Source organism: Heliangelus exortis, chromosome 3 (genome assembly GCF_036169615.1).
Source record: "Heliangelus exortis chromosome 3, bHelExo1.hap1, whole genome shotgun sequence".
NCBI lineage: Eukaryota > Metazoa > Chordata > Aves > Apodiformes > Trochilidae > Heliangelus > Heliangelus exortis.
Genome location: NC_092424.1, coordinates 68,639,890 through 68,653,075, shown reverse-complemented (window position 1 = coordinate 68,653,075; position 13,186 = coordinate 68,639,890). Strand labels below are relative to the sequence as shown.

General features: G+C 44.2%; 1 protein-coding gene across 6 annotated transcripts in view; it reads right to left on the bottom strand.

The window, feature by feature from the left end:
• The window catches only part of FYN (FYN proto-oncogene, Src family tyrosine kinase), a 137,512-nt gene that overhangs the window by 4,289 nt on the left and 120,037 nt on the right, over positions 1–13,186 (bottom strand). For all 6 annotated transcript variants that reach the window (XM_071741155.1, XM_071741157.1, XM_071741154.1 and 3 more), the window contains one exon: positions 4,496–4,627. In XM_071741155.1, the coding sequence (XP_071597256.1) occupies positions 4,496–4,627 (132 nt within the window). The remainder of the gene's footprint in view (positions 1–4,495; positions 4,628–13,186) is intronic.

Below are 13,186 nucleotides of genomic sequence, written 5' to 3'. Positions count from 1 at the left end.
GAAGGAAGCATCCAATTTCCAAGAGATGGCTTTTCCATTAGCTTTTTATTCCCTCAGAAAAGCAAAAATGAAATAACCTCTTATCATCCAGCTTTATTAGTGAAATCTCCAATAATCTTAGGTTGCCACAGGATATGGCTGCTTTAATGCTCAATACAATAAAAATCTACTACCCATGTGGACTGGGGAGAAAAAAGAAATGCTCCTTGAGTTTTCTTGGAAAAGCTGCAGCACTAAGAGTTCCTGTCACATAAAAGAGGATACAAAGTTTCCTGTTGTGGCTAAAGAAAACACAGGAGAGTGTGCTTTGGAGTGCTCTGAGGAGCTTGATTAGATGGAGAACAGAAGATGTGGAAATAGCACAGTTCTGTGCAATGCTGCTCTTCCAGAAGACAGGAAATATTCCTGCAATTAGGCAGCATACCCACATCCAAAGCTAATAAACTATGTAGATTACTTTGGGCAATGTGAAGGGCAGCGAGGACAGTGATGGTTTTAAACCACTTTATTCTTGCTTTCTTCTGTTGGATTGAGAACCTTGATCCTTCAAGACCTGCTGCATGCTCCCAGACCAGTGATCAAACGAATAGAGACAAAAAGGACTAAAGTAGGACCCTTAAAACAACAGCTCAGCTGCTGTCCATCCCCAGAAATGCTGTATTTCAGATTATCCAAGAACCCAGAGCTCTGCCTCTCTGCATGCTCAAAGGTTCCTCAGACATGGACATGTTGGCCCTTCTATAGCACCGTTGAGAAGGTAAAACTGTGTAGTCCCCCAAAGGGGCTGGATGATGTTTGCACACAGAGTGTACTCTCAAAAGAGAGAGGTACAATGGAGACATGCTGATTTTTGGGTTTTGTTCAGTTTGATCCTAGAAGCATAATTCCTAACTTCTGTAGACAGCCCCAAAGAAAAGCCAGAGGTCAGAGCTCAGTGCCGTTGAGATTTTTGTCTATCAAAACGCATCATGTTAAAAAAAACCAAATTCTCTGACTACTGCTAGAGAAATGTAGCCTCCTACTCTTAAATTCCATTTAAATCCAGGGAGGATTTGTGAAAGGGGAAGGAAACAGAAACAGACACTGAAAAAGGTCGACTGAGCAGATTACTTTTTAAACTCTTCTAGTCTTTATTGCCCCACTGTAATAGTGGAAATAGAACCTCAATGCCCAGAAAGACTGAAAGTTGCTAATTTCAATCTGCTGCCTTGTGAAAAGAATGGGACAGCATTAGGGAGGACTAAGAGAAGCACTAATTAATTAGGTATCATAGGAGCCCATTATGTCTATTGACAGAGAAATAGGCTTGATTGAAGGATGAAGATGAGGACATCTGTCAAAAAGTCAGTCTTGCTTGTGGGACCTACAGGGTCTGCATCAAAGCTGGATTATGAACCCCAGCCTGGTCATCATCTCTGCCAGGAAAATCTTTATTGCTCACATGTCCTGTCACTACTCTACCCTCCCTTCCAAAATGGGACATTAGGACAGAAAGTGGTTGAAATATGGGGAACAAGGTATGCCATGATCTGTTCCACACAGTTTGCTCCTCACTTATATATTACCTGCCTTCTCCCTCTGTCCCCCTCATTGTGCTTCTCCTTCCTTCTGCACAAGTCTGAAACAATGCCTTGTTCTCCAAGGCATGAGATACAGTGCCCTGCAGGAGTGCAGGAATGGGTACCAACACAGGACTGGGGGGTGTCCTATAAATACTCCAGGCATTAAGATCTTGTCATATCAGAGGGCAATCCCTTTGCCTGAAGGTCTCTCCCCACTCCCTCTGGCCTACTACAAGGAACATCAGGACAACATGCTCACAACAATTTCAGAAACTGGGTACTATAGCAGAGGGACAGCCTCATGACCCTCTTTTTGTTTCTAGGTTGACCCTTTCCAGAACTTGCAAATCCATGTGTCTGTGGTGCCAAAGGGGTTGGCACTGCCTACAAACTGCCTACAAAGGATAGCCAATCCTTTATTTGTCAAGGGAAAATAAGATTCTACCCTGAGGAATTCAGGAGGTCTTTGTCACCTTGGGAAGTCCAAGTCATCTTTTCAACACACAATAACAGAACCTTCTGAGGAGGCTCCAGTTCCCCACCACCATTGCCTCAGCCCATAAAGACTTCCCCAGTTAGAATCTGGGGAAAGAGACCAAAACGAAATCTCTCAAATTGACTTTGGAAATTCAAAATTAAAATAGAGGCTGCCCTTAGGTAAAACTTAGAGAGAAGGGAGTGATGGTGACCATGAGAATGGTAAAGGCCTCCTGGCTGAGGAGGGTGGGAGTCCTGGTGGGGAGGATGTGTCCTGGAACAGAGCTTGGGCAGTAGGTGATCATCCAGAAAACTTCTGACTTCGAGATACATAACACACAAAAAAAGTTGCTTCCAGCTACTTAATGTCTTCCTAGTGCAGTCAAGGGAGAGTGAGCCGGAAGGACTTTCAGTGTGTGAGGGCTTTATGTAGTGAGGAATGAAGGGGGAGGACAGCACTGAAAGAGGAGAGATGCTGCCAGTTGTCTTTGATGTGCTCAAACTGCCACATAATAAAACTGTCCACATTTTCAGGACACAGACCATGCCTAGGATTTCTGTCATGGGTCCTACAAGAAGTTATATATTGCAAGCACTTAAACATTCCGTGCTTAAAAATTCAGTGGCCTCTTTCTCCTTCAGGGAGGGAAAACACTTGGGAAGTGAATATGTCCTCTGCTGCCATGGCCAACACCCTGTTCAGTTACAAAATTGTGTACTGATACAAGGCTTAGACTGTCATTTTTGCCTGGAATAGTATTTTTCCTGTGTTTGTGTGTGTGTGTGTGTGTGTGTGCTCATGCACGAGATAAGAGGGAAGGCTTATCACTAAGCATGCCTGCCCCACCAATGTGGAGCTCAAGGAAAAAAAATCACCTTAATTCTGCCCTGGCTGGTGAGAGCCCCTCTGCACCCACTCTTCTTGGCAGAGACTGGGAGGAAAGTTTCCCACCCTCTGGGAGCAACACCATACCAACTAAGATTCACACATCTTTCTGTCTTTGGCCTTTGCCCACCAAGCCATGTCTGCATTCTGCCCTCAATAAATCTGGGGAAATCATGGCTGTCCTGGGCCACTGCCAGGAATCCTCATGGCAAGAAGACCTTTGTGCCAGTGACTGACACAGCCCCTCCCTGTGCTGGAAACACTCCCTTCTCTCTAACTGCATGGGGAAGTGCTGGGCAGAGGGCCTCATCCATCCCACAGAAACACATCATCTCACTTTCTGATACTTCATTCTCTTACCAGAGTCACAGCTTTGCTAAACTGCTTCTTGTTAATCAGGCCAAAACCCACTCCTGATCATGAGAAGCCTTCCAGTCCCCATATTTTCTTTCCAAGTATTAGCTACTGGCTGCTAGGCACTAGCAAGGTTAAAATTCCTGGCAAAACTGGGAGTTTAGTTTTGCTGAGTTCAGCCTTGTGAAGTGGCACGAGATACCACAGCACATACTGAACTCCACCTTGATGCTTCTCCGGTGCAGTTTGATGTATGGATCAGACTGCTTGATCATGGCACAGACTGGAAACAGAAACTAGCTTTAGGGCACTTTCCATTAAATCAGATGCACTGCACACAGCCATACTGGTGAGTATTTAGAGATTATTTTTTTTTTTTTAAATAAAAAGAATAAAGATGCAGCTACATGTCCCATTGTTAGTATATGTGCTGATAAGAAAATGAAGGAATTAAATTATTTTCAGTGTAATGCACGGCTTTCACCTCACCCCTTTCCTCTTCACCTGAATGCCTACAGTCTACAGGGGGGCAACAGAATGGAAAACTCCTTCTGTGCAGGCAGATTCAATCATCCCTCCTACAAATCTTAATCCATTGGATTCTTGGCAGGGTTTCAACAAAGAGCCATGGGGCCTCTGGTTCCCCCATGCAGAGAATCTGGCCCCGCTGTGACCCTACCATGAGCTCTGGCCTGCACATTACAGAATTATTTGCTTTCCTTTCCATCCATCTCAAAAGCAAGGATTGAAATTTAAGAGTTTATAAAAAAGAGATTTGGTGATACTAGACATTTAGTCATCAAACCTTGCAGAGAACCAGACTGACAGACTAAATGGAGTAATACCACTCTGTGAGTTTAGCTGTTGGTATCTTAAAATGATGCAATACTATGGAGAGATATTTGCCCCACAGTACAGTAATTTTACATGGCTTTCATTATTTGCCTAGAATTGAATTAACTGCATATTAATTGAATTGAGAGACATTTAAAAAATTAGAAATGAGTATGTTGGATTTTCTGTCCTCTTGTCATTTTTATCATGACCATCACACAAGAGCTTTTAGAGTCAGGACTGTTTTAAAGCATATGAGGAGTTATGTATGGCAATCACCCTCCTTTAAACCCAGTGAAAATAAATAAACATTCCAATTTCAGCATATGTTTTGTTGCCACTCCTTTCCCCAGCTGAAGCAGGGCTATGACTGTTTTCTTACCTGGATAGGGCACTCTCCCTTTTGTCACCAGCTCTGTCAGTAGGATCCCAAAAGACCACACGTCTGACTTTATTGTGAACCTTCCATACAGTGCTGCTTCTGGTGCAGTCCATTTGATGGGAAACTTTGCACCTAATGAAAGAGTAAATGAGCCTTAATCAGAATAGAGACACAACCAAAGTCACAGCAGGTGACTGCTGCATTCTGCAATAGGTGCAGGCAAGGGTCACCTCACAGCTTCATGGGGTATGGTCAGAGGACACGAGGCTGGAACATGGAGATGGACTTTAGGCAAGGGCCTACAGCGGTAGGATGAGGGCAATGGTTTTAAATTAGAGAAGAGTAGATTTAGACTGGATGTTAGGAAAAAGTTCATGACCACGAGGGTAGTGGAAAAATGGAACAGGCTCTCCAGGGAAGTAGTTGATGCCCCATCCCTGGAGATATTCAAGCTGCGGCTTGACGAAGCTCTGAGCAACCTGATCTAGTAGAGGGTTTCCCTTCTTACTGCAGCGGGGTTGGACTAGATGACCCTTAGAGGGTCCTTCCAACCCAAATTATTCTATGAGTCTATGTAGGGCAGAAGAAAAGACTTAGCATGGAAGGGGTGAGTTTGTCCCATATCCCAAGGGAAGGCTAAGACATTTTAATTCAGGTTTGAAGTTTTATAAAAGAAAAAAAAAGGTTTTAAAAAACAATAAGCCAACTATAATAGAAATTCTTTCTCTCAACATGTTTGAACTTAACATTTCCCTCTGATATTTGCAACTCAAACACAGATTCCAGGTATGAAGAGAAGTGAGATTTATTGGAAATGTACCTCCTGGTTTCCCTGCTCAAGCTGAGCAAAATGCAAAACAAACATGGTAAAAACGTAAATTAAAAACAAGCCTATATATTTCATTAGAAACATGCAAGGACATAAAAATAATACTGCCATTTGAGTTGCTTGGAGTGCAATGATGTCAAGGCACAACTCTGTCCTGTGATTTATAACTTGACAGTGTACTTTAAGCTCCTGGCACTGAAAAGCCTGTAGTGCCTTAAATATGTGCAGTTCTAATGTGCTCATCCATCATCAGAGCTTGCAGGAGCCAGTTGTGGTAAGGATGGTAAGATAACAAGCCTTTAAACACTGATTTATTTGCTTTTCCAATCATTTACTGTTTTCTTAGGGAGAATATTTTCAGTATGACTTCAAAGAAAAGTCTTGTGGTAATAATTAACTCATAGTATGTATGAAAAAATATGCAGACATTTCCCTGGTGCCTTGTATTAAGATACAGTCAAAAGAGTTGCATTGCTTATTGCTGATCCCCAGTGACAAACAGTCTTGAATTTGGAAACAGCCTGACTTTGAATTCTCACCACCCTCTCATAAAAGTTCCCTTAGCTTTCAGAAGGAGTGTGGAAAGTGTAACAAAGTGGACAAATCACTCTCAGGGAGTGAAGTTATGGCACTGTTTACAGTTCCCTGCTGGCACTGTTCTGACGTCACATCCAGCACTCGATGCTGTGTTATCTCCTGCTATATGCTGCAGTCTGACTGGACTCAGAGTACAAAGTAAACACGGTAATTCTCATCTCCTTACCTGATAAAACATCAGGTGTGCTGAAATTTTTCCTGCACTGCATGCAAATCATCCTAAGAAAGAATATTACTCAGAAACAAATACAGTTTTCTAAGGAAAAATGAAGTTGCTCAAATAAGTCCTGCTAAATTATAAAAAGTTTTAAAATCCCTAATGCCTGAAGTCAGGAACTTTAGTCTAGCTAAGCATCAACACATCAGTGGTTAGATTTGCAAAGGAGATGGAGGATTTTTGGATGTCTATTCACTTTCTAAAAAGTCTACCTCTGTATTTTCACTAGTTAATGTACAGACAGGAGCTAAAATTTGGGTGCTTGGCTTTGGTCTTAGTCTAATTCACACCCCTTTGTGAGTCCAATCTTAGTTTAAAATACTCAAAACGTATAGAACTTTGTCTTCTCTTAAAAATCACCGTGTCTGTGATGTCTGAGATCTCTGCAGCTTGCCAGCCTCTGTCCTGGAAGCTGTCCCTGCTTCAGCAGCCCAGCAACCATTTGGGGTTGCCAACTATCTCCCCGAGCCACCAGCAGATCCTGGGATTATACACCCCTTGAGGATCCCTGGAAAAACTCTGCAGGCTGTGTATATCTGTTGGTTGGGTTCCCTAGGCCAACCACCTATGGCTCTAGGTGGGCTCAGAGAGGCACACCACGAATATGAGTGCTAATCTCTGCTCCCTCATACATGCAGCTGAGATAGTACCCACACACCATGCCAGAGGAATTAATAGCTCCTGGCTGGCCAGCAGCCTGGAGGCTTGGAGGTTGGCTGGTGGTGTGAGACAGTCAAGCATGAGGGTTTGCTTGATTGCATGTTGCATTATTTTATTCAACTTTTTTTTTTCTTTCTTTCTTTTTTTTTTCCTTTAATCAGCTGTGTTTTTCTGAGAAGCTGAGCCAAACATGGTCTAATTCCCTTGTGCTTCATACTCAGATCCAAAGGTAGCAACCAGCTACAACTCATCTTTGGAGGAAAAAAGTCTCTTCAGACTCCTTTGTGACCAACTCCCCTGGCATTTTTGCCTTCCCCATACTACCAGTGTGGCACTGGGAGGTGAGTACATGGTGTGTTGAGGGACCTTAGGAAGACGAGAAGCAAGGTAAGTAGAAGTGCAGACAATTCCAGCACATCCCTTTTCCTGAGAGCTAGCCCAGTACAAATCCCACTGGACTGTGATGAGCACTGCAGGAGAAGACAAATGGTCTGTGCTCTGGATTTTCCAATAACAGGATTGCAACTCATTATGTTTCTGTGTTGCTGCTGCTGCTGTGGGTGATTCTCTGGCTGAAACAACCGAAACAAAAAATTACATGCTCTGCACTTTGTGCAGTATTTCCTGAACTTTGGCGTGAAGAGATAGATGGGGGGCAGGGAAAGGCAAGGCTGGCAGCCAGGTCTCTTGCAGAGCCTGGCCTCATGGTTTTCTGGGCATGCAACACATGCTGCAGGCTAGATGGTCCAAGAGATCCTGTGACCCAGTACAGTAGGGCCATCAGTAAGGATAAAGCAGAGACTAGTGAGGTGTCCCAGGCTGGTGACCTCCCCAGATGCAGGTTCAGTGCCTGCACTGCAGTCAGACAAAGAGATCCCACCCAGTTTCCGTAAGTGGATGCGTCTCTGCGCGCGCACGCCTAACAAAGATCCCCCCAAGGCTGGCTGCCTCCCCTCTGAGGTCTGACACTGGAGACGCAGGCAGTGCACTTCTGTGAAAACACAAAAATCCCCAAATGTGTTGAGAACTGCTCTGAAGCTTCCTGATTGCTACTGCTATAGCAAGTGTTCGCACAGAGGCTCGCGACCGACACATGGTCTCTGTGCTTACTCTCTTCCCAACACACCAATTAAAAAACCCACTCCCTCCCTCTGCCCAGGCCTCAGCAGCTTATTAAACAAGCTGACTTTGTGCTGCAAACAAATTACAGCATCAGATCATCAGATAAAATGCATATTACTGACAAGCATGTTAATAAATCTGATAAGCCAAATTACCCCAGCTGACAAGGCAGCCTATGTTGTACTTTGAAGGGAGATTTTGCATCACTGTGGGGGGGAATTTTTAAAATTTATTTATTTTTTTTCTGGAACACATTTTATTACAAATTAGCAGGTCAGTAACACCATGCATACAAACCTACCATGCGTTGCATTCATTAGGTCAGGGTAGTCTGTCTTTGCCTCAGAGCAAGGAACTAATCTGCAGCTTTTATCTCTGTCCCTTTTTTGAAACATTCAGCCTTTTTTGGGTTTCTGCACTGCTTGCAACCACATCAAGCCAAAGCTTGCTCATACAACTTACTGTCAGGGCAGCTGGCTCTGCCTCCTACCTCTGAGGATTTTTGTGAAGCTCAGCCCTGTTCTTGGGGCCTCTCCCCAGGCATTCACACAGGTTATCTTCCAGGAGTTATCTCCCTGGGAAAAATCAATCCGTGGCCCTGCTTTAAGTCTTCATTGGCTATAAGCAGGTCGTGTGACCACGAGCAGCAGAGGGGGCTGGGATAACTGAGTGACCTTGATGTATAACTCAGCGTGGTTTCTTCTGAGGCGAGCGAAAATCCCTCAGAGCTTTGTTTTTTTTCAGATTTAAATCTCTACGAAGCAGAAACCTCTGAAATTCATGCCCCAGAGCCACTGCCAGCTTCATAATGAGCCTGTTTCCGGAAATGCTACAACGCTGCTACCACTCGTAGTTTAAAACCAAACCCAACACAGCAGCCCAAGCTCTAAGACCCAGAAAACAGGGGAACTCTTGAGTTTGTGAACAGAGAACCTGGTGTGGCACTGAACTCCTCCTGAGGCTGGAAAGGGAAAGCCTTTTACAAAAGGTAAAAATGAAGTGCTGAAACAAGCATGTAACAGGAAACGAGTCAGCCCTGGTAGGCGATGCCGAGTGCCGTGTGGGAGGGACTGTGCAATTAACATTTTTTGTGCTGTGAGAACGAACATGAAATTACAAGCCTGGCAAAACATCAGCAATCAGAAGCAGGCTCCGCAGGCTGACCCCTCCCCAGGACACAGGGGACTAGGGGAGGAACTGTGGGTTTAAACAACCCTGGTGTCCTTTCCCTGCACGCCCCCCTTCCCCCTGCTCTTCCTCTTGACCTGGCCATGCTCCTTCTCACAGAGCAGATGGCATCCCTGTAGGAGAGTATCAGTGATCCCCACCCTGGGACCCCAGGGGCTGGCTGTTGAGAAGCAACAGTCTTTCCTCCTGTCTGTTCCACAGCTGGGCTGGGGAAAAGACAGGTAAAGAGCAAGAACAAAGCCCTGAATGTTACAGCCCACAGTATAGTCAGTTGTGAACAAGGGAGATTTGAGCTGGGAGCCAACTCTCCATGAAAGGAGAGGAGTGAGCCTGGAATGGAGGAAAAGTCCCTGCTCATTTCTAGAAAATAAAAAGAAGAAGCATCACTTGTTTTTAGCCAGTGCAGGAAGGAGATAGTTCTAAGTGTGAAAGAGGCAAAAATGATCTAAGAATTTACAAACACATACTATAGCTCCCAAAATAGCTCTGACTTATCTGGAAGGCATCAAAAAGATCCTTATGTTTCATGTGTGCTCAGAGCAGCACTGCTGCAAGTGCTGCCAGTGCATGCAATAGAAACATGGCCTGGAAAATAACTCTGCTTTTTTTTTCCTTTCTTTATTAAGGCAATTTTAAATTTATATCAGCTGCTACTGCCTAGAATAGTAACAACTCTTCCCCAGCAATTCTGCGGAGCACTCAGCACTCTCCACAAAAATGCCATGTGCTTGGCCAAAACTCCATATAGCTGCAATCCAGATTACTGTAAGGGTACCAAAACTGCATGGGAAATCCAGTGTTGAAGGTGATGAGGAGTTTCTCTCTGTCCTGTAGGATGCCAGGAGTTTTAAGCCTTGCCTTACCAGGACCGACAGAAGCATCATCACTGATGAAAGGAAACAAAACTGAATGCCTGACAGTGGGTCGGGGGATGATTCAACAGCAACAGCCAAAAGAAGCAAGCCCCAATGCTGCAGCCTGCAATACAGTCCCACCACTATAGGCTTTTAAATAGGCGTCACTTTAACAGCAATGTTTTTCCCCTTTGATTACTCACTTCCTCTGAAAGCAAGAGGAGCCAAATGCTCATTACAAGCCAAGAACTTTTTTTTTTTTGTATTATTTAATGGCAGTGTATAGCTGCTAGTCACACATTTTAAATCATTAGTGGCATGACCATCTCTTTCCTTCCTGACGATTGCTGAGAAATGGCAGTGCAGACAACAAACCACTTTTTATTTACCTCACATAAATCAGGAGCGGTCAGGCCTCCTTTGTTCAAACCAAAAAGAAAATAAACCAGTCAGTAAAATGCTACCACCAGGCTGAGTAATACCCACACAGGTTCAGGAATCCTGCATTTTAGCCTGCTGGGGCTCAAAGCATCCCCATCTGTTTCCTTTCAAAATATTTAATTGGAGACAAAAGTGACAGTGGGGGAAGGGAGTAGGAGATCAAGCAAGGCTGAAGAAATCCACCTCTTCCCCACATCAACAATGAGGTCTGTTCTAACACACTGGAGCCAAGAGAAGAATGCTGAGGAGAGAGTGACCAGAGGCTTTAATCTTCAGATTTTGTGAGGCAAAGCATTTCCTTTCTCCCACAGGAGCTGCCAGTCTGGAGCACTCGCAGTCCCCCTCCCCTCTGCTGGCCAGGCTCTTCTCCCGTGTCAAAATTCCCACTGAAGCAGTAGTCAGCTAGATAAACAGAGCAGTCCCCAGATGCATCCCCTTAGAGGCTGAAGTAATAGGTCATGGGAAACAAGCAGAGGCAACCATTTCCTTCTGATACTGTGGTCTCCACCAAGCAATGCTCAAACTGAAGTTTAACTAAATAAGCCAGGGCAGAATCCCACTTGAAGAAAAATTCCAGTGGTGCATTAGAAACCATGTTTCTTCCTCAGTAAAGAAAAGGTCCTAGCCAGTGCACTTTGGCTGCCCAACTTGCTTGGAAGTCAGGTTAATTGCAATGAAATGTAAATTGAGAGTGTGCTGCTTGGTCAAAAATGCACACCTCCCTAGAACAATCTACCACTTAAGAAAAGGTCAGAACAGTATCAGTGAAAGTAGGAAAACCTTCCTAGAAGATGCCTGTGATAACAGCTCTTTGGGTCTCCCTTTTAAGGAATTCTGTAGCTCTGAAAGATTTAAGCCTGACCCTAAGGTCAGGGGAAGGAAGTCCATTGCACTGAAGCATGGAAAGGATGGGTGATGTCTCCCTCCTTGCACAGAGAGATGAAGCCAGGCAAACATGATTCAGATCTCTGGATCATAAGGGATGCAGGTTAAAAGCCAAAATAGTTCTCCCTTCCCAGCCACATTTTCCACAATATCAGTGATTTCTGCAGTGGAAGAATGGCAGGGGGTACCCATGACTATGCTCCCTCTCCCTGCCAGTCCTGGTGTTATGCTTTTCTCAGCTCAAAATTTTTCCACCCAAAATCCAATGATTTTTATTGATTTAAAAAATCTAAACTTCTCCTCAGCATCAGTCAGGTAGGTTTTCTGAGCTTTCGAACAAGTGAAGAGGGCAAAATTATTTTCGAGAGATTTTAACCAGGAAGCAAACAGGTCATCAGAGGATTTCCTAGGGATCAGTAGCCTGAAGAGATCTGGCCAGAAGCAGGTCACATACTTGTCTATTAAAACAAATAATTAATCATGTCAAACTGTATGTTGGGTGTTTTCCAAAAGGAACAAAACAGACAGAAATAGAGATAATATGGGACACCGTTTCAAAGCCATTTAGCAGACTGGATCTGGCTGCCTTGCTCAAGGAAAACTCTTGTTTTACACAGAGGAAAGGCAAGCAAGCAGCTTTCTGTCTACCAGAGCCTGCAAACACTTTTGTTACTCTGGAGGGAATGACACGAAGCTATTTTTTCTAGCAGTGAGCAATTCCCACCCTCAGGTTGAAATCAAGAGTAGTTAACTCTCTGCATTAGTACCCACCACAGGTTCTTCAGGGCCCCCCCCACTACAACCAGGCCTCATCATCCCAATGTGGAGCAGGCAGCTTCCAGGGTGGAGGCAGCCTGGGGACCACATTGCTGCAACGAGGTACTGCTGACAGCAGCTCTGAGGGGTGTGAAAGGCATGAGAGCTGTGGCTCCCAGGCCAAGACAAGGCATGCTGGAAACTCTCTGGCTCCTTCTGTCAACACTTGAGAGCTGCAGAAAGAGGTTAGCTTTTTCCTAAGAATTAATGGCAAAGCCCGTGATGAAACAGGGACTTCTGGTCAAGGAAAAAAAAAACTCACAAGAGGACAGGGTAAATGCAGGTTATGCAGTACTTAGCTGACCTGTGCTTTCTGATGACATACAGCAGGGTTTAACGGGACACTCCTTGGCTTTGGCACTGAAATTAATGGTATTTACCGACACACATTGAGCAAGCATTGCCACTGTACTGCCAACAGAAAGAGAACAAAACTGTAGCTCTGCAAACTTGGACCAACATCTGACAACTAAGCATGGCTTGTAAAGAATGGCTAACTAACTACAAAGAGCCTGTTTCATGGCTCAGTCTGAACATACACATGGTTTTTAAAAAGAGCTACCATTTTCTTTGAATGTGTATCTTTTTATAGTGTATCAGAGGTCAGCTGTGCCCAGCACTCTGTGTGGCACTGGAAAATGGCTTTTCTATTACAGTAATTTTTAAAGTTCCCAAAGAAAACATAGTGCTCAGAGAGAAGGCTTCCCTTGCATAGAAACACAATTCTTTGAACTATTTATTTGAAATAAAGAAAGAATAGCACAGTGATGTTGATAGTGGCTGGTAAATACTAGAAGGCTCCCTAAGAATGAAATGGTTTATGTGGGCTTTTCTGGATTATCCCAATCAGGCTTTCAAGGCTGGTAAGTAAAGTATCCTCTTTGTTATGGCACCACGAGGATCTTGTCTTTACTGTCACTTAACTCACCTGTGCTTTCACTCATCATCTTTGTTTCATTTTGGGCAGTTTTTAAAGGGGAGAGAGCTAAAAGAGGGGATCACTTTAGGGCACATTCTCACCTGAGAAGTTCTGGGCTAGGATTTAGCATGAGTTCAGGATTTACTGAAAGGAAATCCAGAGC